Genomic DNA, 24,840 nt, shown 5'->3' with positions numbered 1-24,840 from the left:
ACAACATAAACACTAATTTTATATTTCAGAAAATATTTTGCAGGAAAATGCACTTCTGAGTTTATCTCCAGAAAATGAACTCATGGTTCTCAAGTGGTGGTTGGAATTACAGATGGACATTCTATATAGCATACTAGGCTCCCGATCAGTTCATAGTGTACCTCATTTCATTCCTCTAGAGGTGAATTGTCAGAAGGTGTGTTAGTTAAATATTCAGTTATACAGCACTTACTAGCTACTGAATGCACGCTTCTGATACAAGTCCTAAAAACGCTTACATTTTTCTCTGGCTTTGATAAAAATGTTTCACGTTCTGGTTTTAGTCTAATTCATTAGTAAAATAGAAAAGAGCAAACACAGCAGTAAAAAAACCAGAAATACAGTAATAAAAATACAGTCTGGTTTTGTGGATTTGAATGTGAGGCTTTAAATTATACAAATGTGGAAGCACTGAAGGAACCACGCTTTGTCCTGTTATTTTAAGGCTTTTAAGGAAATGTAGAAAGAGGAAATGATTCAGGCCATATGACGTAATGTGTTCTATTTTTATTCTTTGAAGTTCAAAGGGTTTATAGTCGTGAAAAGGACATATGCAAAAGCTACAGCTAAATTAGAAAATATTTTTCTCATCTGATTTTAGGTAAGGTTGTGTTCACAGCACACCCTGAGGAAGGAATTTCATCTTCCAGGTCACAAAATGGCTATTCCGTCTTTGTTGCTCTAGTGCTTGCCTTTTACAATGGAACATCTATAATATGTGTGCTGGAGGAGATGCTAGATATTTTGCCTTTGGTTTTGATGTATCCCTTAAGTATTATTTTGTGATATGATATATACTTTTGATACTTTGTGTGTTACTGGCTTCTTTCTTACTCTGTCCTTTATTCTCTGATGCTTTCACTGCATTTTCCTGCTGAGAGGTGGAATGTCACGCTGGTTTGTGTTCAACATTAATGATGAAATCTTTGCTTTTTCAGGCAACTAGTTCTATATGAAATAAATTACTCGTTTGTTCCAGGTGTAAATTGCTGCCCCCTCCTGTACACAAAGCTATGTACAAGTTGTCATGTCCTTGCATTACATTTAAGAGGGGAAAAAAACCCTTTTCTTCTGGTTTTAAAGAGGTTATATTGGCAAGTCTAGAAGTTCCAAAGACTATTTAACATAGTGTATTGTAGATTCATGTGTGTATTTCTAATATTCTTTGGAAAAGTAATTGAAGATTTCCTGATAGTCTTCTTTGGGTATAATCTTAGGAAAAACAGAATGCAGTTTTTGAAGAAGAAAGCATGTACTTGTAGATGAAGAAAATAGAACATAAATATATTCTTCTGATGAATTGATACTTACAGGATATGACGGCTAGAGATTTGCTACAGCAAAGGTATACTCTTCCTAATGGAGACACTGCTTGGAGACCATCACCACTTGTTACTGCTGCCCTGGAAGGAAAGCTTGTTATTCTTGATGGCATTCATCGAATTAACCCTGGCACTCTAGCTGTACTTCAAAGGTCAGGATGTGAGCACGGATAAACTGGGTGTGCGTGATCTGTTTATTGAGTGCATGCATACTGAGAAATTAAGTTCCTTCTGGTGAATATGACTTTACAAGTTCAAGAATACTGTAAAAATCAAGCTAAACACTGAAGTTTCATAGATTATGTAATGTTCAGTCTTTACATACATAAAAGCAGAAGGAATTCTTTCATGTTCTTTGTAAATCTATAATCAGGAAATTTCAGCTCTTTGTAAATACGGAATATAAGTCTGAATTGAAGAATGAGGTAGATTTTACTCTAAACTTAAAAAATCTAAAAATTAGTGATATTTGAACAATGATTTGAAAATTCAAGATGTCAGAAAATATTTAAAATACTTTGCATTCTGCTTCTGAATGACATGTGATCATTACAGTTATATGTAAAAGCATACTTTATATTGATTGCAAAGAACTCTTTTTAAACATTATTTTATAATTCAATAAAAAATAAATTAAACTTTGCAGAACAGAAATAGTAATAGCAAATACTATGTTAATAATAATCTATACTGTCAGGTCAAATTTTTCTGCTATTTCATGTGCCTGCATTGTATACTGCCTTCTGCAAACTTGAAGGATGTCACCAGCTTTAAAAGCAGGTTGTAGCAAAAACATTTTGTGCCTTCTTTTGCTATATGTATATATGCAGAAGGGCAGAAGAGAGAATTATACTTGCCTGGTTTTTCCCTTTTTAATCAGTTTAGCTTTGCCTTCTGATTTTTCTTCTGACATGTGCATGCATTATATCTAATCAACTTCTGCATAAAAAAAGAGTAAGAGCTGGGTCTGTATGTGTTGATCATTAAAGCCAACTGAAATATATTGCTTCAAGAAGCAAAACAGAAGTATATTACTTGGTACAAGTATAACAAAATGGTTGTTTCATGCCATTTATGCCCACTCTACTGGTAGGGCAGAATTTGTTATTTTTCATTTTCTTACCTTATGTATTTAAACTAAGTTGACTAACTGACTATCCACTGAAACTGTTTACTTATGCGTATTATTTTACCTCCACACCTGAATGCGTCTTAAATTGGTATAACTTTTTTCTTTTTGCTATGACCCATGTTGACTGAGGTAGCTTTTAAAAAAGTGATAGTTGATACAAGTTTTTAAAAAAGTAATCAAAGGCTAGATAAAGCTTATTCTTTATTTCCAAACAGACTAATACATGACAGAGAACTGACTCTCTATGATGGCACCAGATTGTTAAGGCAAGATAGATATCAAAGCTTAAAAGAAGAATTACAGATCTCTGATGAGAAACTACAGGAGAGGTAAAGTGTCAGCTATAACTATAGAATGCAAACAACATTTCATCCTGTAAAGAGCTTAATCTCCTTTTTTTTTTTTTTTCAAAATGCTTCACTATTAAATCGATAACTTCTAATCACTAAGAGAAGCATATTTTAAACGTCAGTTTCCTCATGAGCTTTTTTTCCTTTTGTGGCATGAAAAGATTATATCCTGTTTAGACTGCTTGAACTAAAAGGAAAACATCCAATATCCTTTAATGGAAGGAGTTAGAAATTGAACAGAAATTATAAGTACATAAAAACATAGGTATAAAGGTATATAATATTTAATTTGGAACGTTTTATTAAAAGTGTTGGAAAATAAAGCTAAATTGAAGTTAAATACAACTTGTTACTTTGCCTTATTAGCTAGAAAGCTGGTATTTAATTTACAAATAATATGGGGCAGGAAATCCTAAGGATGGGTTGGGACCCATTATGCTTATTCTTTTTGTTTCTTCACTTCCACTTGTCTGCTAGAAACATTCCACAGATAGAAACATTTTCTAGTCCTCTGATGATCATACTTGATACATAGTCAGACACTGCTGACCAGTTGTAGTTAATGGAAGGGATATTGTTAAGTGTACATCAAAACAAATGCAATCTAATATTCAGTAATATATAAGGAGCTACACATATTGTGATTCTTAAATGTCTCTAACCTCTGAAAAAACAGTTGAAGTTTTATGTCAAATGTCCATGCTCATATTTGCATTGCAGGGTGTGCATGTGCCCAACTTTGAAGAAGCCTTATCAGCCATAATAGGGGTGCATTCATGATGCAACCGTGTTTCTCTCAATTGTCTCACTGAATATAATTTTTTTTCTTTGACCTCCTTCATAGTCTGCCCTTTAGAAAAGCTGTTTTTCTTTTACTGCCTGGTTGTTTTGTTGTTTCTGGTTTCCTTCTGATCCAAAATACTGTGTTTAAAAAAAAAAAAACCACACCACCAACAAACCAAAACAAACTAAACTTCATTTTAAGTCTTCCGTAGCATTTATTTTGATTTTTTTTTGAAGATATGGTGTAACCTAAGCCTACTTGTTGCAAATTGTATCCACGCTGCTGAGGCCATACACCCAGCTTGATGGGCATTTCCTGCATTTGTTTTATGTGAGTGAAGAACATGTATCAGGGAAGTGTTCTATTTATCAGGATTTTAAGCCCAGACTTTGAAAAGAGAAGTAAAAAAGGTCCAAGGGTCCATCTTGGATGGTATCCCAGCTTTGCATGGGACTTTGTACTTCAAAATAGATCTAGTCATTATGTGAGTCTCCTTATCCCTCCTCTATATCTATGGTCTTGTCCAAGGTGCTTTCAGGCAGAATGGCAGTGGCTATGCTGTTTTGCTTGTTGCATGGTACCCTTTAGTTCATGCCAATATACTCCAAAACCCTAGAGAATTCATCACACATTCATCTTCAGTACTGCCCCTCTTCCTGGATCAGATCTCTCTCACAAAATTAGAGCTTCACATCTGGATTCCGTGTCTCCTTGTTCATCCTAACTGTGGCTCTTTTGGCAGAAGACTTCCTTATATCCTTCATTACCTGTTAGACCATGAGAACTGTCCAAGCTGTCTTCTTTAATGACTGTTCTGCAGACTCATCCTCTCACTGTGCCACCTCTGTGCACACTTTTCCTTCCCTTTGGTGTCATTGAGTAACCTTTTGGTTCCAGTGTTCAGTGCTAATTGTGCATTGCTTTTGACTGCTTTGGAGGCCCTGAAAGTCTTTGGCTTTCCTCGGAAGGTGTCCCCTTCGCTTCAGATTGCGATGTACTGCTTTTACCTAGCCACCTTAATATTTTGCAACAGAATTTATTGTGAATTGTTAAGCCCTAATTGATCTACTCAACTGACAGTGAGCTTTCACCCTCTAATCCATAAATGCAGGGTATCTGTTGTCTTAGATGGGAATACATTTCTGATTAGTACTTGATCTTAAAAACAAACAAACAGAAACCCCACTCTACAGGCATTCTTGCATCTGGAAGCTCAGTGTGACCATTTAGCACCATCTTGGATACAGATGAAAATTTTTTGTACTGAATTACAGTACAGGCAATTAGGAAAGCTAAGGCCTCCTTGGAATTAAACCTTGCAAGCGAGGTCAAGGACAACAGAAAGGGCTTCTTCAAATACATTGCAGGTAAAGCCAACACTAGAGGCAATGTAGGCCCACTGATGAATGAGGTGGGGGCCCTGGAGACAGAGGATGAAAAGAAGGCGGAGTTACTGCATGCCTTCTTTGCCTCTGTCTATACTGTTGGAGGCTGTCCTGAGGAGCCCTGGACCCCTGAGGCCCCAGAAGAAGTCAGGATAGAGGAGGAATCTGTCTTGGTAGATGAGGGCTGGGTCAGGGACCAATTAAGCAATCTGGACGTCCATAAATCCATGGGCCCTGATGGGATGCACCCGCAGGTGCTGAGGTAGCTGGCGGAAGTCATTGCTAGGCCACTCTCCATCATCTTTGCTAAGTCGTGGGCAACAGGAGAGGTGCCTGAGGACTGGAGGAAAGCAAATGTCACTCCAGTCTTCAAAAAGGGCAAGAAGGAGAACCCGGGTAACTATAGACCGGTCAGCCTCACCTCCATCCCCGGAAAGGTGATGGAACAACTTGTTCTTGATGCTGTCTCTAGGCACATCAAGGATAGGGGGATCATTAGGGGCACTCAGCATGGCTTCACCAAGGGGAAGTCATGCTCAACCAACTTGATCGCCTTTTATAAGGACGTAACCCGGTGGATAGATGATGGTAAAGCTGTGGATGTGATCTATCTTGATTTCAGTAAAGCGTTTGACACGGTCTCCCACAGCATCCTCGCAGCTAAACTGAGGAAGTGTGGTGTGGATGATCGGGTAGTGAGGTGGATTGTGAACTGACTGAAGGAAAGAAGCCAGAGAGTGGTGGTCAATGGGACAGAGTCCAGCTGGAGGCCTGTGTCTAGCGGAGTCCCTCAAGGGTCAGTACTGGGACCAGTACTATTCAATATATTCATTAATGACTTGGATGAGGGAATAGAGTGCGCTGTCAGCAAGTTCGCTGATGACACAAAACTGGGAGGAGTGGCTGATGCGCCGGAAGGCTGCACAGCCATTCAGAGAGACCTGGACAGGCTGGAGAGTTGGGCGGGGAGAAATTTAATGAAATATAACAAGGGCAAGTGTAGAGTCCTGCATCTGGGCAAGAATAACCCCATGTACCAGTACAAGTTGGGGGCAGACCTGTTGGAGAGCAGCGTAGGGGAAAGGGACCTGGGGGTCCTAGTGGACAGCAGGATGACCATGAGCCAGCAGTGTGCCCTTGTGGCCAAGAAGGCCAATGGCATCCTGGGGTGTATTAGAAGGGGTGTGGTCAGCAGGTCGAGAGAGGTTCTCCTCCCCCTCTACTCTGCCCTGGTGAGGCCGCGTCTGGAATATTGTGTCCAGTTCTGGGCCCCTCAGTTCAAGAAGAACAGGGAACTGCTAGAGTCCAGCGCAGAGCCACGAAGATGATTAAGGGAGTGGAACATCTCCCTTATGAGGAGAGGCTGAGGGAGCTGGGTCTCTTTAGCTTAGAGAAGAGGAGACTGAGGGGTGACCTCATTAATGTTTATAAATATGTAAAGGGCAAGTGTCATGAGGATGGAGCCAGGCTCTTCTCAGTGACATCCCTTGACAGGACAAGGGGCAATGGGTGCAAGCTGGAACACAGGAGGTTCCACTTAAATATGAGGAAAAACTTCTTTACGGTGAGGGTGACCGAACACTGGAACAGGCTGCCCAGAGAGGTTGTGGAGTCTCCTTCTCTGGAGACATTCAAAACCCACCTGGACGCGTTCCTGTGTGATATGGTCTAGGCAATCCTGCTCCGGCAGGGGGATTGGACTAGATGATCTTTCGAGGTCCCTTCCAATCCCTAACATTCTGTGATTCTGTGATTCTGTGAATTAGCTGAAGTCCATTGTGCTGAGAATCCCACCTTCTCCTGGGTGAAATGTTCAGTCTGGCCCTTGTTCAACTTTCTCCTGTACTGACTTATTCAGAAGAAGCCAGGGTAAAGTAATGCAATCATGTATCCACTTCTTTAGTTTTGGCTATGGGCTTCTTTGGCATTGGCGAACCACTCCTCTGTAGAGAGGGTGCTGTTCTCATCAGCCCTCGAGGAACTGAAGATGTTTCAGGATGTCATCTTGGTTTTGGTCCCTTACATATTCTGGAAACTTCACTACCTTTCACTGGCTCCAAAATGCAATGTCAGTAGTTGCTCTTTGATTCCAGGGCTGCATTCGTCCTTGCTACTCGTCCATTTCAGCAGCAGTTGTCTGTCACTGCAAGCTTCAGTACCTTCCAGTGGTGCAGAATGGCTGTGCAGAATTAGCCCTTCTCTCCAGACACCTTATCAAATGATACCTGGGTACTAACAGCTGATTTAATCACAGCCCAAGAAAACATGATGGTGCTAACCAGCCCTCATTTGCCCACAGAAGATTGCCATGTGGAGATGTTACAGAGAATATGTTGTACCTTGAATTTATTAGCAGGTTGACTGGGCAAATTCTTACTTCTAAATTGTGATTGGAGATGCTTTCCATATTGATGAGAAATATTATGTCTTTTGCTGTGTGTCAGTGGCTGTGGTTAGTGGCCTTAGCTACATTTCTGATGTTAGAGCAAGATGAAAAGAGAGCTTTACTTATCCTGGTTTGCTGGATGTGACTAAAGTAATTTCAGTACAGTTGCTCTCTGCCAGGTCTGCGGAATATACGCTGTCATTCCCAGTTCTTCTGCAACTGAACCTGGAATGTTTGCTGAGTGACACATTAAGATTACTTTTCCAGTAAGGAAGTTCCCTATGAAAGGTGGTTTCAAGTAAATCTCTCTCATTCAGTCTCAGGCCTCAATTCTCATTTGTATGTTGGGAATCAATATACATATTTTAAATATGGTACATAGAATATATACTATACAGTTACAAAAGTAACTTTTTATTTTGTTTTTAACCTTTTTATTATCCACCTGACTCATGTACTAATGTAGTTCTTATGTGAAACAGTGGAAGAGGAAGAAACGTACTGAGAGGCACATCAATGATTCAGTGAAAGTGCACGACAGAATTTTAAATGTCTAAGCAGTCAGACAGGTCTTAAATGAAGTAGCTGGAAAGAGTCAAACAGAGACGATATCAGATCAAAAGAAAAAGGAGTATTTCTGAAAGACTAGAACTTGAAAGAAAGAAGCTAAAAGCTTCATTAGGAAATCATTAGATTAGGAGAAGGCAGGGCCATCTTCAAGATTTCAAAAAAGCAATAGCTGGAGACTGGAAGGTAGCTGTGATGGAGAAGAACTGATACCTTACTGCCACATGAAAGAGAAACTGAGAGCATGGAGTACATACTTTCCCCTCCCTCCCCATTCAGGTCAGCTTTGCTGCGCATGAGTGTTGTTGATTGTAGTGACTATTTGTAGTGTAGTTGGCAGTTTGTGTCTTCTGTGCTACTTCTGATCATTCATAAATACGAAATAACTCACTGTTGCTCTCTGTTCCCTTAATTTAAGACTCACTAATGAGGTGGCCAGATGCTGTTGTAAGTTACATAAATACAACTGTGTCTTTCATAATGGAGAAAAGCAACTGATAATGCTTTTTAGTAGACTACTTGGACTCAGTACTTTGTGAATGGAATTTTAAAACAGCATTTCCATTAAAATCAATTTTAGAGAAAAGGAGTACTACTCCTAACCCAGGAGCCAAAACTTCTCTAAACGTTCTTTTTTAGACTATTTGTAAAAGGATTTGACACACCTAAAGATTTTTCCCATTTCTAAGAAGAGAAAAATTTGAGATATTAACGGAGAAGTTTTAGGGGATCCCTTCAAGCTTTCATACCGCTATATGAAAATATTTGATAGTAAAAAAAAGTGAATATTTTTTCACAGTTTTAGTGCCTTTAATTTTTAGTGCTTCAATAGTAATAACGTCCATATGTGTAGTAGAATAGAAAGGAGAATACTGTACAATCTGTCACTTAATTTCTAACCCTGATAAGCCAAGAGGGTTTTTTTTTCAGTAAAGGGATGGTATTTCAGATCACACTGTGGTCTAGAGAAATCACATATCTCTGTATACGAATGTAAACAGTATTACAGTAGAGAATGTGAATGTGCTTAAACCATGGCAGTGTTGTTAGCAGTGCTGGACAAAGAGGAAAGTATTGTTTGGTTTTCAGATTGTTTTCAATTTTTGCAGGTTAGAACACTGTTATTCATAAGTTATATTTTTTGACAACTTTGTTTAAAAGTTTTGTTACCTTTGTAAGAGCTAATAAAATATATTCTTATTTTAAATTATATTAATTATTGTCATTGAATTATATGTTCACTATCATTTCATTACATTTCTACATCTGTCATGACTACTAGCATTTTTCTGAGAAGGGATTCAGACTGGTGGGTGCAATGGTGCTGTCAGGACTGACAAGTGCAAGCAGTATGTTTGCCCTTGTGGGATTTTGGGGTACTCCTTGGCCTGCTGAAAGCCTATAAGCTACAGGGTAACTAGCAGTGGGCACAGAGCACATTTTCCTTTATTCTTTCTTGTGCCAAATTGGCTGTGGAGTTCAGTTAGCAAAGAGTCACAGTAAGATGACATGCACTCATTTGAGGAAACTAAGTATTTTTGTTTATGAGTTTGAGGAGAGGAAGAAAAAAACCCTGCCCTTGAGAAAGTGACAGATGGTCCTTAAAGATCTTTTACATAGAAGGAAATTATAGCTGCTGATTCCTTATTCATTTAGTGATTGTATGATTCATTTTCCTGAACAGGTTCAGAGATTAAGAGAAAGTGCATTCAAGTACTGTGCATATCCAAGATTTCTGCATACAATTTCTTCTGTAATCATCCATTACTTCACTGAGACAGATACTGTAAAGGTAGCACACAGCCTTTACAAGACAAGCAGTAAAGTGCTGGTTTGTCTTATGATGCAGTATTTTAACTTGTTTGTGTGGATGTCCCCCCCACAACACACACACAGACACACACACACATACACGGTAAGTCCTTGGTGTGATTGTTCAAAAGCTAAAAGAAGTCGCTCATAACACATGGGTGGTTTTAATGCCCTGCAGACAGTGGATTATTTTCCATGCGATTAGGTTGAAAAGGAACACACAGTAGATGAGACAAATATAAAATGTGGCAGGGAGTGAATTTAGCAAATAATAAAAGTTTTTAATTGCTTACATTTTCTAGCTTTTACTTCATTTTTTTGTTGTGGGTGGGTTTTTTCAGTTTAGTGAATTTTCAGATAAAGGAGTCTGTTAATTACATACAGTAGTCATTGTGGTCCTAGTATTATAGCAATTCCCAGCTCATAAAACTCGTTTTGATAGAAAATGAGATTTATTAAATCATGTTACAGGAACAGACGATCAAAAACAGTTTGGTTTTGCAAGGTGGCATTAGCAATGCCGTTCTGCATTTTTTAATCTTTTTTTTTCGGGGGGGGGGGGAAGCTTCAATTGCACAGAACCATGTGTCAATTACAAGAAAATCTTTCCATAAAATCACCCTGAACAGACTGTATTCTGATCTTCCTCTCGAGAGCAGTGGCAGTAATCCTTGGTTAGAATTAAACACTGATGTCAAAAGAAGGACACACACTTATTAGGAGAGTGCTCTGCTATCTGTGTTGTCAGTAAACATTTAATAGAGAGAAGGACAGAGACTCTCTGTATTAATCAACTAACACCAAATCTTCCCCGTGTTTGAGGCTCATTAATTTAAAGATGTCAAGTTTTTAACAAGCTACACTTACTTGGCCTTCATCTGCAAAGAACACACGATATCAAGGATTTCTTTTTTTTATAAAACACATCTCCATGTAGGAGCTCTGTATTCTATTCCTTAAGAGACTTGATCTGTAATACGATGGAACAACTTTGAAGCTCTTCAGTTGCGCTGATGGAAGCTGGGAACTTTCAGAGCATTGCAGGATTGAGTCATTTGTGGCATTTGTTTTAATAATACACTTAGCTTGACATTTTCAACATTGCAAACATCAGTCCAAACAATAGGCTTTTGAAGTAGCCAAAGAGTTTTATTCATGTGTACAAACTGGAAACCTACAGCAGTGGTGTTGCAATATGTCCAAATCTAGAGATTGTGTCACTGACTTTAACTGATATCACCAAGTTAACTTGCCCTGACTTTCTATCTCCTCTCCTCCCACTTCAGCCTGTTCCCTCCCTGGCTGTCCCCACCATGCCCTTTGAGTTAGGCAGTGACATGGAGGTGGTACAAGAGAAATGTGTTCCCTTTGCTAGGGAAAGCTGACTGCTTCTTGTGTTCTCTTATGGTATTGCAGAAGGAGCAGAATTGGTCCTTCAGATTTGGTGGATTTCTGGAGAGTTGTTTTTCTTCTTAGTAATGGGTGGGGGGAGGTGAGTCTGGAAGTATAGGTATTTAACCTATCTAGGAAACATTTTCTTCTATTATAAGGTTGGCTAATGTTCCCTGACCTTCTTTTATGCTTAGTAACAGTGACATTCCCATTGGTTCCTCTTTCATGTGATGTTTTCAGACATCTATTTCTATTTTTATCAGACAGGGAGTAGCTTCTAGGCTTATGACTTTCAGCTAGAATAACTCATGCCACCCCCCGTATTTGCTTTGATACAAGAGACTATTTGCTATAATCTCTCTGTGGTGTCACAGGTTTATTGTTGTGATGAACAGATGAGCTAACTGTGCAGTAAATTTGTTAATGTGTGTTTAATGGTCATATTCTCTCTTCAGATTTTCTTGCTTATGCCATCATTTCCTTCCTCACTTTAACCAGGAAGAATACTTGCCTCCAAGTGTTCTGATTTCAAATGTAGTAATTTATATGGCAAATGACATGATAACAGGCATATCTAGCAATATAAGCTGTCTAATTAAATATCACTTGCTTTTTCTAAATTAATGTCTCCTATTTGAATAAGAGTACTGTGAAATTAATTGTTGAAAACAGGCCCTCCTTGCACAGTTTGACTGGCTTTTGTATCTGACTTGTTACTCTCCATTATTTCTGCTGCTTCTAAAGATCATGCCATAGTGCTGATTGATGAGTACCAATGAATTCCCAGTCTGAAGAGGTGATAGTGTTACATAGATAAGGGAAACAAAAGATGTGAAGAAGTCAAAGATTCCAAAAACCGAGGCAGCAGTCTTCTACTACCTAACACAGGCATCTAAAAGTTGTATATTTGTGTTGATCACAGTAAGCTCCCATTATCTTCAGTGGAATCAAATAGGCAGGTGTCTAAGAGACTGTTAGTTACCAAATCTTGCAGTGTGAACTAGAGGACGGTGACTGAAGCTAGCAGGTCATTTCCATAAAGATTTGAAAAATAATAAAAGTACCTTTTACAACCATGAACAGTGAACATGTTGCCACAGGAAGCTGTGGAGACAGATAGGGTGAAGAAGTTGTGCTGGTTTTGGCTGAGATGGAGTTAATTTTCTTCATAGGATTTGGTATGGGGCTATGTTTTGGAACTGTGTGGTGCTTAGTTGCTGCTGGGGTTGAACCACGACAGTAGTTCAGAAAGGGATTAGACAAATTTGTGGGTAAACAGACATTAAAGCAACTAAATATCTGCAATCCGGTGTCCTTGAAGATACAATTGTGGGTGCTGGGAGAGTATGAGGGGAACAGACTACTGGTAGTGGCTAGGCTTTGTGCTTTCCCCAAGGAGCATCTCCAGCTGTTGTAATCAGAGACAGAACATGTAGCGAGATGGGAGGATTGAAGGACCCAGTAGGGCATTTCTTAAGTTCTTGTAAGTCTTAATCTGCCATTGGAGAGACCTGTCTCCCCATGCTGACTCTAAAATGAGTCAAGAGTGAGGTGACTGGTTTGGTCTTTGAAGTATAACTTTCAGTAGTATTATGAAGTTAGACCTATTAATCCCATCCAAAGAGTCTAGTTGATTTTCCAAGGGCCACAAAGAGCATCAGTAAGGGGAATGTTCCTAAAGTAAATCCAACTCTATGTGGTATCTAGGCCAATCTCTACAGTGTCATCCTTTCTGTCAGTCTAATTGAGTAAAAGAAGTTACTCATTACTGCAGCTCCAGTAGAGCTTGTTCTCTCCCTGAGAGACATCCTGCTTTAGGTAAAGCACTTGTAAAAGTCTGACAGATGAGTGAGATGTGTCCATTTCAGACATACAACGCAGTAGACTGTAGCTTAGTTGCTGGTATTTGTTCATCTTGAGACATACAAGTCCTGTTGCAGATGAGAAGAGGAGACTTGGGTACACTTCTGAGCATAAAAAAAAAATTTTAAATTTATAAAATTGTAAGTCACATTATGTTGTCTTTGTCTTTTTTTTTTTAATAAAATCGCATTGCAAATGATCTGAATAGACTGATGTGATTCAGTATAATAGTTCTTTTTTTTTCATCTATTGTAAAAACTAAATTTGATATTCACTGCTTAAGCCAGGTAATGCATTTTTAAACTATTTTTTTTTGCAGGTCGATCTTTCCTATCCATCCTTCTTTCAGAATAGTGGTCTTAGCAGAACCTCCTGTCATTGGAAGTAGTACCCAACAATGGCTGGGTCCAGAATTTCTGACACTGTTTCTTTTTCATAATGTTCGATCTTTAAGCAAGAGTGAAGAAATTCAAGTTATTAAAGAAATGGTATGTACATTCGATATTTTAGGCACTTATTGACTACTGCTTACAGAACATGATTATTTACTACATTAAAAATATTTTGCTATTTCAGTGTAGTATAAATGAGTCTTTATTTTCAAAGCTCATCAAAGCAGCATATCTGCTTGCCTTTCAATGGTATTGTTCTTCAATTAGTATTCTTATTGTGATATTAAATGATGCTGTAATAGAAAAATGCTCTTTGTCAAAACTGTATTCCTTTTTGGTTGACATAAAGCAACTGCAGCAACTGTATGCTCACTGCATCTGGGTGTAGCTGGATATGGAACTTGGCATATATAGCAGTAAGATTAATACTGTTTTTCTTTCAAGCAGATTCCAAATGTACCTAGTGTTGCTGTGGAGCAGTTGTTGTCATTAACACACAAGCTTCGGGAGACAAATGATGCCACGGTGAGCCGGTTTGGTTTTGTTTTTTTTTTTAATTTACGTTCTCCTACTGTGACTATTTGTTTTAACAGAGGCTGAGTGAATCGTGCTAAGCTATAGTGTTATTTCAAAGGCTGCCTGAATGGAAAACCAGCCCCAAAAAGTTGTTGCTGGCAATTACTGCACCGCATACTGTAAACTTTTTTGATTTATGATGTACATTTTTAGAATCTGCATAAATAAAGCTTTTAGGAAATTCCCCAAATCCCAGGGAAGTCAGGCAGAATGGTACAGCTGTTGTTGGTAGGTTTAAATACATGTCTCACAGTGACACATGCTTGAGGTGCCTTTTGAATAGGTATGGGTATCGTAGAATCATATGAATCATAGAATGGTTTGGGTTGGAAGGCACCTTAGAGATCATCTAGTTCCAACTCCCCTGCCATGGGCAGGGACACCTTCCTCTAGACCAAGTTGCTCAAAGCCCCATCCAACCTGGCCTTGGAACACTTCCAGGGAGGGGGCATCCACAACTTCTCTGGGCAACCTGTGCCAGTGTCTCACCACCCTCAGGGTAAATATAATCATGCATGTCCAAATATTTTTGATTACTTTGCTATAGTCATTGGGCCTTTGACAGTGGAAATTATTGGGGCTTTTTGGGCAATGGGAACTATGTAGCCGTTATAAAATGCCAATGGGCAACAGCAAAGACTAAGGGAAAGCTCCAGACTCCTGGCTGCATTACTGTTACAGGCTATTCTATTAAAGCAGTCTTGTCAAGAAAAATAAGTTTTGCTGACATAGTAACCACAAAATTCTTTAAAAAGATACAGTCAAATCATGGTGAAAAGAAAGAGAAATTATTGCTATAGCAACTAAAGCACTGGATGGTTTTAATGTGACTAAAATGTAAAACATTTTTAGTGGAATCCAGTAGTTTAACTGGTATGCAAATGTAGTCCATTCTCCTTACTTTCATGATTTTAACATGGGTAATATTTTTTTACAGTATTACTATTTAAGAAGCTGAGAGAGGCTGTCATCTCTTCTGAGCTTAAAAAAAAAGTAAAAAGCCTGACTTCTAGGTACACCTTTGGGACAGTGTTATTATGATCTATTTAGCTTCCTACACCTGATGTATCAATGTATTGTTTTTGACATGCTTGGAGACATACCATTCCTAAACAGAGCACTATAAAAATCCTTTCCAAATATGTGGATGGATATAGCATTGTGAAATATCTAAATTAAGTATATGATGTTGGATAAGAAGTGAGTCACAGTATGGATCGAGGGAGGACTTTTGTAGATCAGCAGTGACATGAGACATGTTGGGAATAGCATGCCTGTGCAGAGAGCTGAAATGTGTGCCTTAGGTATGTCAGGCTATTTATAGAGTTGCCTAAGTAAGTAAGCCTCTGCCAGAGATTATCCTGAAATATTAACCATTGTTTAAAGTTATTTTGTTAACAATAGAAGAATACCTGTAGAGTATTCAGCCTGTGGGCGTTGTCTGCGTCATTGTAATTGTTTGCCTGATATACAATAGAATCTAGAGACCGCAATTAAGATCCTGTTGAATTAGATGCCTCATAGATATTTATTACAAAGGCTATCACTAACCCAATTTTGAGTTTACAATTATTCAATATAAAATATATAAAAAAACCCAGAAAAACAGTTAAGAGAAAGGGGAAGTTTTGTTCCCAGAACTTTAACTGCCAGTTGCAAATATTCAGAAGATGTGATACAGCTTTTCCTCTGTGGGTCTGTCCTCTGTGCTTATTTATTCCACTGCAGGATTTGATGCTATGTGTAATTTAGACTTTAAAATGCACACGTCCTTGAGATTGGATTTATCAAGGTGGTACAACATATGAAATACACTACCTCAGTTACTCTGCCCAGCTGCCATTCTCCATCAGTGCAGTCCCATAGGTTGTGACTTAGGAGGTTTGCTTACCTGCCAAAACTTACTCTACTTGTGGACCTTTCAGCTTTTTAAGATACTTTTGGAAATAGAATATAGTCTGCAAAGGCAGCAAGGGTTCTGGCTAGTGAGCACAGATAACAGGGGTGCAGCGCTCACCTCCCTCCCTTGCCCATGCTTCACACATGGCTGAGTAGGTCTTGAAATAGCACTTGAAATGCCATCATTTACATTACAGTGTCCATAATGCTGGGTAGTAAACTACGGTGGTTCAGAAGATGCTTCAGAATCTTCCATCAATGAAAACAGGAGGAGCAGGAGTAGTAATCCTCGCAGTTATCCCAATCTAAATCATTCTTACTCAGAGCTATGCTAAAAAATATTATCCTTTGCTCTCTCAGCATTCAAGAAAAGTTTTGTACAATTTCATAGAACTGATTTTTTAAAAAAAACAAGTTTTTTTTTGAAAAAAGTTAATGCCTGTTTGTCCAAACTGCAGCTTTACATGGGAAAGAATTGGTATTAAGACATTTCTTATGCTTAAACATGATTAAGAGGGGGAAAAAAAGGCTCTGAAATTCATGAAGTGTTGCTTTTCTCTGTTGTTTTTTTTTCCCTGGATGGCAAATTTCAGGATTTTTTTCCCAATTGAAACAGCATAATATATTAAGATAATTGTAATGCAGTTAGAAATCATTTATGTGAACTAAACCAAAACGTTTTGAAATTACCTAATTAAAGTATTTCACTTGACCCAGGCAAAGCATGGCGTGACTTATCAGATCACACTCATTGTTTTGTGTTTCCTGCTAAAATAAGGAACCTATTTGTATTAGATACCTTCATCCGGTAGATATAATTACAGAATGATTTCTTTCTCAGTCTTTATATCTCTCTTTAAATACATGGTCACTTGTTTGGGGGTTTTGTTTGGTTTTTTTTTTTTAAATTTTGCTGTATTTGTTTGAGGCATTGAATCGTTTTTGTAACTCTTTGCTGAATCATGTCCAGTTTTTAGCATTTATTTTAACATGTGGACAACAGAAAAGGACACGGTGTTCCAGTAACGGCCCGCCTAGAAGGCGTATGCAGAGGCGATACAATCTCCTTAGTGCTGCCCAGTGTTGTCTTGTTTATACATCCAAGAATCCTGCCAGACCCTTTTGCCAAAGCATTACATGTGGAGCTCGTATTCAGTTTGGGAAGAGCAGATGAGTTTTTAGGACATTGATCCTTTTACAGTGGCTAACTTCCTTGTTATTGTTAATATTGTTTAGTGTTAGGTTTTATATAGCGAATAAAATTCAGTTATCAGCTCATTTTTCTTCCTGTTGATTATCAAGTGAAATGGCAAGGCTAATCTTTTGATGACATCATGATTTCCATGTCACTGAATTACTGCAACAAATACAGAATTACAAGCTTGCAGATTAAAAAATACAAGCTGCTGCAGGAGGCAGAAAGCACCTATGAATTAGGATAGAAGTTGAAATAATTCTGTTTGGATTACTTTTTTCTCCTGACTTGTTCGGTTTAAATCCCTGAGATCCAGTCCCAGAGATCAAATAATTAAACTACCTTGTATTTTTTGACAGGCACAGTCACTGGCTTCTTCTTTATCTACTCGACAACTATTGCGAATTTGTCGTCGACTGTCACAACATCCAGATGAAAGCCTTTACTATGCTGTTAATAAAGCCTGCCTTTCCAGGTAGTAATGCTAGTTTTGGTGGACGTTCAAGAGCTACTTGGTCAGTTGCTAACATGCAAGATGGCTTTTAATGCGTTTTAGTAGATAACAATTGCTGTCTTCCTCTTTAAAGTCTGTAATTTCTTTAGAAGTATTTCTCTGGTATTCTCAAACCTAGGAAGTAAGTAGAAATGACTTTGTACTCTTTTCTCATCTTCATAAAGATACTTCATTACATTATATAAATTAGGTCACCATTATCAGCATTACTTCACTGTCTCAAAACACCCAAACGGAGTTATATTGATGTCTAGCATGACTAGATGTTTGGTAGAGGCTTGGTTTCAGTTCTAAAAGCTGTATCTAGAAAAGTTGTGAACATCTAGATTTTTTGTTTGTGTGTTTGTTTGTTTGTTTTTTCCAAAAGAAAGCAAATTGTAATTATCAAAAGGCTTGGAAAACTGGAAGTGCCTAGTTCTGGACACCTCAGAGCTCACTCTTTCTCTTTGGAACCTGGTGTCCAAGTGAACTGAGTCAAGAGAAAAGGTATTTCCGAAGAAACATTGTTTCTATTGTAGCTCTTACTGGCAGTGGAATGAAGACATTACCTACTTCCAGTCCTAATCCATCCTACATTACGACCCTGTTGCAATATTCAATAACACTGAAGCCCTTTAAAATGAGTACACAGCCACAAACATAGTTCATTGCCTGTGGAAGAAAGTCAGTTTCCCTCCTCAGGGATAGGTGAAATGCTGAAGACGATTTGAGTGTGAAAGGAATAGACATTCAGGGTTTGGAGGTCCAAGTAAAGCTTCGTACTCATTTTAGATTACAAAAAATACTGAAAACTTTAAAAAAAAATCCTTAAAATACAACGTCCCTATTATTTTTCTTCATTTAGGTTTTTACCAAACCTTGCCAGATCAGCTTTACATAAAATTCTGCAGGATTCTGGTATTGAGACAAGTCCAGATGACGTGAAGAAACTAGAGGAAAAGGATTACACATGTAAGCTTCTGCCATCTTTTGTCCTACTCTTCATGAATGTTACTCAGACAGTTGAGCATATGAAGGTGTATAAATTATCCTCAAAATTAAATGGAGCTTCTTCCAGTTATATCCCTTTGACTTTGTTCTATCAGAATGCAGTGCTACTCTTCATCATGTTTACATGTTTCCCAGTCTATAAGATCCATGGCCTCAGGCGTTCTTGAACTCCTGCTTTTTTTTTTTTCCCCATTATGGGTAACTACTCTTCTGTACAGTTACAGCCTTGATTTGATCTTACTATTTCTCTGTTCTGTTTTTTATCATTGTTTCTTTCTCTTCACTGTTAAAATCAACCTTTTTCTCATTAAGACTCTTGCAGGAGTCTTGGATTATGTTTTGCTTTCATTCTGGCACACACTTCTTTGTTAGTTTCCCTTCTTTTTATTCTCTTTAAATTGCTGTGGTTGTTACATGTCGCCTTTATCAAGCAGGTCTTTGTTTCTTTACCTCATCCAACTTGTACTCATTTGCCATAGCCTTCAGTGCTATGCATATATTTCTGCCTCTGCCATTTTTCTCACTTATGCTTTCTCATTCCTGCGTGACCTCTGGCCTTCATGCTAGCTGTGTATCTTTTCATATCTTCTGTCAGGCAGCACACTTTGAGCAATTTGCCATTTTCCATTCACTGAACTTTTCCTATACTCGTCTTCACCAGGGCTATCTCTGCTGTCATTCTTCTGTATGTTTATTCTCAGTTTTGTGATGTATTTGACTTCTGTGTTTTTACTGTTAGATCTTTGCAATAGTAAACACATCTTTGGTTTTAATTAATACAGATTCTGTTTTTTATAGATTTTATTTATATGTGTGTGTATATAAAATATATAAATAAATACAGATATATGAAGGTATCTGTTATATACAGTGTAATACATATGTGCAGCCATATGTATGTGTATATACACACATATACATATGTAGCCATCCATGTATTATTATATCTGTATTTACATTTTTTGTATATATAAAAGCTATTTGTATAAAATAATTTGAACTCTTGCCAATTGTGTGATGCTACCTGCTTACCATTCTTTTTTTTTAAACTGGTCTCATCCCTTGAATTTTCTTTGTGTTTCTCTGTTTCATACAATAAAGATAGAACCATATAGAATAATAGGTGAACAACTGAAAACATCTGCCTAGAAATCAGGCTATTTTCAGTTTTATACCATACCAGATTAAGAAATTAGTGGAAAAAAATTATTACTGTTTTTATTGCACAATATTATTGTTTACACCTAGTTGTTATTTTCCTAAGGACAGAATTTATGGTTCTTTTGATAGAAGACATTTTTCTAATGTACTTCTTCTCTCAGAGCTGTAGTTGAAGGTTATTTCAACAAGTGCAAATTTAGCCAGTTTTCACCAAAATGTTAAATATGTCCACGTTCTGACATTAAATCGTTTGAGCAAAATTACAATGCTGAAAGGGAGAATCAACAGTGACTCTATACTGTTTTGGTGGGTTGGCCCTGGCTCTCAGCTGAGCACCCACACAGCCGCTCGCTCACTTCTCTCCGCACCCCACTTGCCAATGGGTCAGGGAGAGAGAACAGGGAGAATGAGTGAGAAAACTTGTGGGTTGAGGAAATGTAGCCTAATTATATTAGTGATATTCCAGTAATAAAATGAGAGTATGAAATTAAACCAGGGCAGTGGTCATAACTTCTAGTGTTTCTTATGGTACTTTTTCCATACGATCACCTATTCATCATTTATTCTAATAGAATTTGCAATTTTAAAGAGAATTCAAATTGATGATAATGCAGCCTCTTGTTAACAGACACTCTTTCAAGCATTCCCTTTCTTTAGGTAGAAATCATGTACTGCAACCCACAGCCTTGTTAAAATTTGTAAATCATCACTTGCAGGTGTTGGGGATTGATTGCATGTCTACTTAGAGGATGCTGTAAGTAATGCATTTGCTTGTTTCCTGAAAAATGTCTAGGTGAAATAAATGATGGGATTCTGAAGATAGGGTCTGTGACGATGCCAATTTATAACTCAGCCGAGAAAATGAAAGTGCCTGATGTTTTGTTTTATGAAAATGCACAAGTAAGTATGAATCTCTGGCTTCTGAAGTACAAAAAGTTTGTTAAATGTGTACTAATATGCATGCTCATATATAGTAAATAGCGTACTAACTAAATTTTAAGGGTATATATTTCTGAGGTAGTTTCTTTAGGCTGAAATTTTTCTCACAGAATTGATGCTCATTTCAGATGTGTCTTCACCATCCCTTTTTGAAGAGATTGTTACAATCCTGTTGAACATACATAAAATATGAAGTAACAGCGATTGAAACTGAATTTTATTTAGAAAGATTTGATCAGCTGTTGTGTTGAGTGTATTTTTTTTCTTTTTCCTGCTGCTGTTGGACTGATCTGCTCTTAGGGCTGGATATTGTCGATTCCATCCTGAGACCATGTTTTACAGGCTTGTCACATGAAGTTGTACCTGCCTTTTATTAGAATTAGCACTGCATGTTTGAAAAGCAAGGCGAAGAGTAATTAGTTAATTAGTTATTAATTAATGGGTTATTAATTATATATTTTAATTAGTTTAGCTTATTAATTAGTCATTAGTGTCATTAGTGTTAATTAGTTCATAGTAGTGAAGAGTAAGAGTAATTAGTGAACACAAGAAAAGGGAAGGGCTTAGTGACTGTGGGTTTTTTTTGGTTTTTGTTTCCCCCTACACCTTTTGTAGAGATAGGTGTACTGCAGCTTCTCCATTTACCGTGGAAGCCTCAAAACTCAAAGTCAATTTTGCCACTTGAAAGGCAATACTGATAGCGTGATCTTGTGAAATACTTTTCTTTTTTATCTGTTTTATTTAGGCAATGTCTGTTAAAAATGTTGCAGAGAACAACCTGCTCTGTATCTGTCCCTGGTAGCTGTGCGCGCTGAATGCTGAAGGAAACAATCAAATACCAGTCAGAATAGCTGTTCTCATTTCTAAATGAATTCTACTCTTATTTTCTGTATTGCTAGTTTGTAGTTCGATCATTCTTTAAGGGCTGTAATGATCATTTAGCAAAACCTGCTGGAGAACAAATTTAATTTATGAGTCCAGTGCAGTACTTCCTGTCTGGTATCTAAAAACTACAGAAATTAAATGAAACAGAGAAAAAAATATATCCTCAGCCCTTTGCAGTGCTGCAAAATGTAATGCAATACATAGTTTTTGCGTCTGTGTGTTTGATCTTGAAACACTTCATGTTCCAGAGGAATTTGGCATTGCTGTGGAACATTGCTGTTGGTCCACAAAAAGTGGCACAGGGGTGGAAATAATTTTTAGGTGATACGCCAAATGCCACTTTCAGACCAGGCTTTGGGGAACATGGACTGATAAAGTTGACATGATATTGATGTGTCTACTTACAAGTCCTTTGTGTAAATAATTAATCTGAAATGTCTGCATGCATCCTAATACAGTGCTAATTTAGGTCCTAGTGAAAAAAAAAAGTATCAATACATAGTATCTCTTGTGAGAAAGCCATTCTGCAGGGGAACTATAATGTACACATATTTGTGCAATTTAGGATAAAAAAGAAGTAATCAGAAGGAAGTATTCATGCCTTAGCAATAAAATAAAAAATTTAATCAGCGTGTGTGGTGAATGACTTCGTAGAATTTCCAGTGTATATACATGCCAGAAAATATAGTAATTTGCCTTGAAGTTCTCTCCTTAAATTGTGTATTGAGTATTCAGTAGCCTTTTGACATGCCTGGTTAGGATTTTGTGGTATTAAGCTGTGTTTACATGAGTTTCTTCCCCCACCCCCAGCCTCTGTTCTGGAGAGATTTGGAAAGGTAAAACATCATTCACACAGTTAGAAACTAAGCATTTCTAGGCTCAGAAATTACAGGCAAGTTAGTGATTTTTTTTTTTTTAAATCAAATACTAGAGATGAGATGAGAATGTGAAAAAAAAAGTATGTTTACCTAAAGGCAAGCATTCGTTTCTCTAAGTAGGTTGTCTGACCTACTTACAGATGACCTATTTTTACTGGATACAGTGGAGAAATATACACGAATTTATTGTGGGTAAAGTAGTCTGCATTGCCACATTATCCTTAAATCCATGCGATCCTTTTAAACAAATTATTTGTGATGAGCAAGACAAGGTTAAATGATGTACAGTGTGTGTTACCTTTTATGATATTGGATATATGTAAAATACACCTCAAGCACTTTGGCTTCAATTAGGCAGTCTAATTTAGAAGTTATAAGACACATAATGAACACTTTTAGACTTGAGCTTGCATTTTCCTATCTTTGTCTTCCTTGAAAATAAAGTTGTATTAGAATAGAAAAGTGTATTTGTCATTAAGCTAGACCTGGTGTTTAGTCTTTAATAAAATAAATGTGTATAATTTACATAGTCATGTCAGCTGCCTTTTATTCCCTCTGTTTGGTTTCTGTAAAGTTCTGCCAGGATACAGAATCACAGAATCACAGAATGTTAGGGATTGGAAGGGACCTCGAAAGATCATCTAGTCCAATCCCCCTGCCGCAGCAGGATTACCTAGACCATATCACACAGGAACGCGTCCAGGCGGGTTTTGAATGTCTCCAGAGAAGGAGACTCCACAACCTCTCTGGGCAGCCTGTTCCAGTGTTCAGTCACCCTTACAGTAAAGAAGTTTTTCCTCAAATTTAAGTGGAACCTCCTGTGTTCCAGCTTGCACCCATTGCCCCTTGTCCTGTCAAGGGATGTCACTGAGAAGAGCCTGGCTCCATCCTCTTGACACTTGCCCTTTACATATTTATAAACATTAATGAGGTCACCCCTCAGTCTCCTCTTCTCTAAGCTAAAGAGACCCAGCTCCCTCAGCCTCTCCTCATAAGGGAGATGTTCCACTCCCTTAATCATCTTCGTGGCTCTGCGCTGGACTCTCTCTAGCAGTTCCCTGTCCTTCTTGAACTGAGGGGCCCAGAACTGGACACAATATTCCAGATGCGGCCTCACCAGGGCAGAGTAGAGGGGGAGGAGAACCTCTCTCGACCTGCTAACCACACCCCTTCTTATACACCCCAGGATGCCATTGGCCTTCTTGGCCACAAGGGCACACTGCTGGCTCATGGTCATCCTGCTGTCCACTAGGACCCCCAGGTCCCTTTCCCCTACGCTGCTCTCCAACAGGTCTGCCCCCAACTTGTACTGGTACATGGGGTTATTCTTGCCCAGATGCAGGACTCTACACTTGCCCTTGTTATATTTCATTAAATTTCTCCCCGCCCAACTCTCCAGCCTGTCCAGGTCTCTCTGAATGGCTGTGCAGCCTTCCGTTGTGTCAGCCACTCCTCCCAGTTTTGTGTCATCAGCGAACTTGCTGACAGCGCACTCTAATCCCTCATCCAAGTCATTAATGAATATATTGAATAGAACTGGTCCCAGAACTGACCCTTGCGGAACTCCGCTAGACACAGACCTCCAACTGGACTCTGTCCCGCTGACCACTACTCTCTGGCTTCTTTCCTTCAGTCAGTTCACAATCCACCTCACTACCCGATCATCCAGACCACACTTTCCCAGTTTAGCTGCGAGGATGCTGTGGGAGACCGTGTCAAACGCTTTACTGAAATCGAGATAGACCACATCCACAGCTTTACCATCATCTGTCCACCGGGTAACATCCTCATAAAAGGCTATCAAGTTGGTTGAGCAAGACTTCCCGTTGGTGAAGCCATGCTGAGTGCCCCTAATGATCCCCCTATCCTTGATGTGCCTAGAGACAGCACCAAGAACAAGTTGCTCCATCACCTTTCCGGGGATGGAGGTGAGGCTGACCGGTCTATAGTTACCCGGGTCCTCCTTCCTGCCCTTTTTGAAGACTGGAGTGACATTCGCTTTCCTCCAGTCCTCAGGCACCTCTCCCGTTGCCCACGACTTAGCAAAATTTTGCTTCCTTCCAGTACAATTGCTGGAAAATTGTCATACACATATTAATGAAAGTTCTTACACTCTGGGTGACAAGCATTCAACTAGGCTAAAAGGAAATGCTTTAGGAGTGATTACAGAGAATTAAATGTGTGTAGGGAAATCAGACACCCACAATCAGTTGGAGCAGAGAAAATACAGAAGGAGAGTTAGTATTTTTGTTGCATTGTTTTAGTCACTGGATAGATTGCCTCTGCTGTTATTGGCTTAGAGACTCTTGGTATGAAATAAATAGCTTAAGGATAAAGTTAAAAAAATTTTGGCCCCAAATCCTGAAAGTAAAGTTCCTG

General features: G+C 38.4%; 1 protein-coding gene across 5 annotated transcripts in view; it reads left to right on the top strand.

Annotated features, from left to right (window-relative positions):
- VWA8 (von Willebrand factor A domain containing 8) overlaps nt 1-24,840 on the top strand; it is a 225,603-nt gene that overhangs the window by 67,529 nt on the left and 133,234 nt on the right. For all 5 annotated transcript variants that reach the window (XM_068418061.1, XM_068418042.1, XM_068418050.1 and 2 more), the window contains 7 exons: nt 1,353-1,513; nt 2,709-2,822; nt 13,352-13,520; nt 13,872-13,949; nt 17,454-17,569; nt 18,453-18,559; nt 20,553-20,659. In XM_068418061.1, coding sequence (XP_068274162.1) covers nt 1,353-1,513; nt 2,709-2,822; nt 13,352-13,520; nt 13,872-13,949; nt 17,454-17,569; nt 18,453-18,559; nt 20,553-20,659 — 852 coding nt within the window. The remainder of the gene's footprint in view (nt 1-1,352; nt 1,514-2,708; nt 2,823-13,351; nt 13,521-13,871; nt 13,950-17,453; nt 17,570-18,452; nt 18,560-20,552; nt 20,660-24,840) is intronic.

The sequence above is a fragment of the Nyctibius grandis genome, chromosome 2, assembly GCF_013368605.1.
Source record: "Nyctibius grandis isolate bNycGra1 chromosome 2, bNycGra1.pri, whole genome shotgun sequence".
Lineage (NCBI taxonomy): Eukaryota > Metazoa > Chordata > Aves > Nyctibiiformes > Nyctibiidae > Nyctibius > Nyctibius grandis.
The sequence above is the reverse complement of the archived record's forward strand: the minus strand, read 5'-3'. Positions and strand labels throughout refer to the sequence as shown.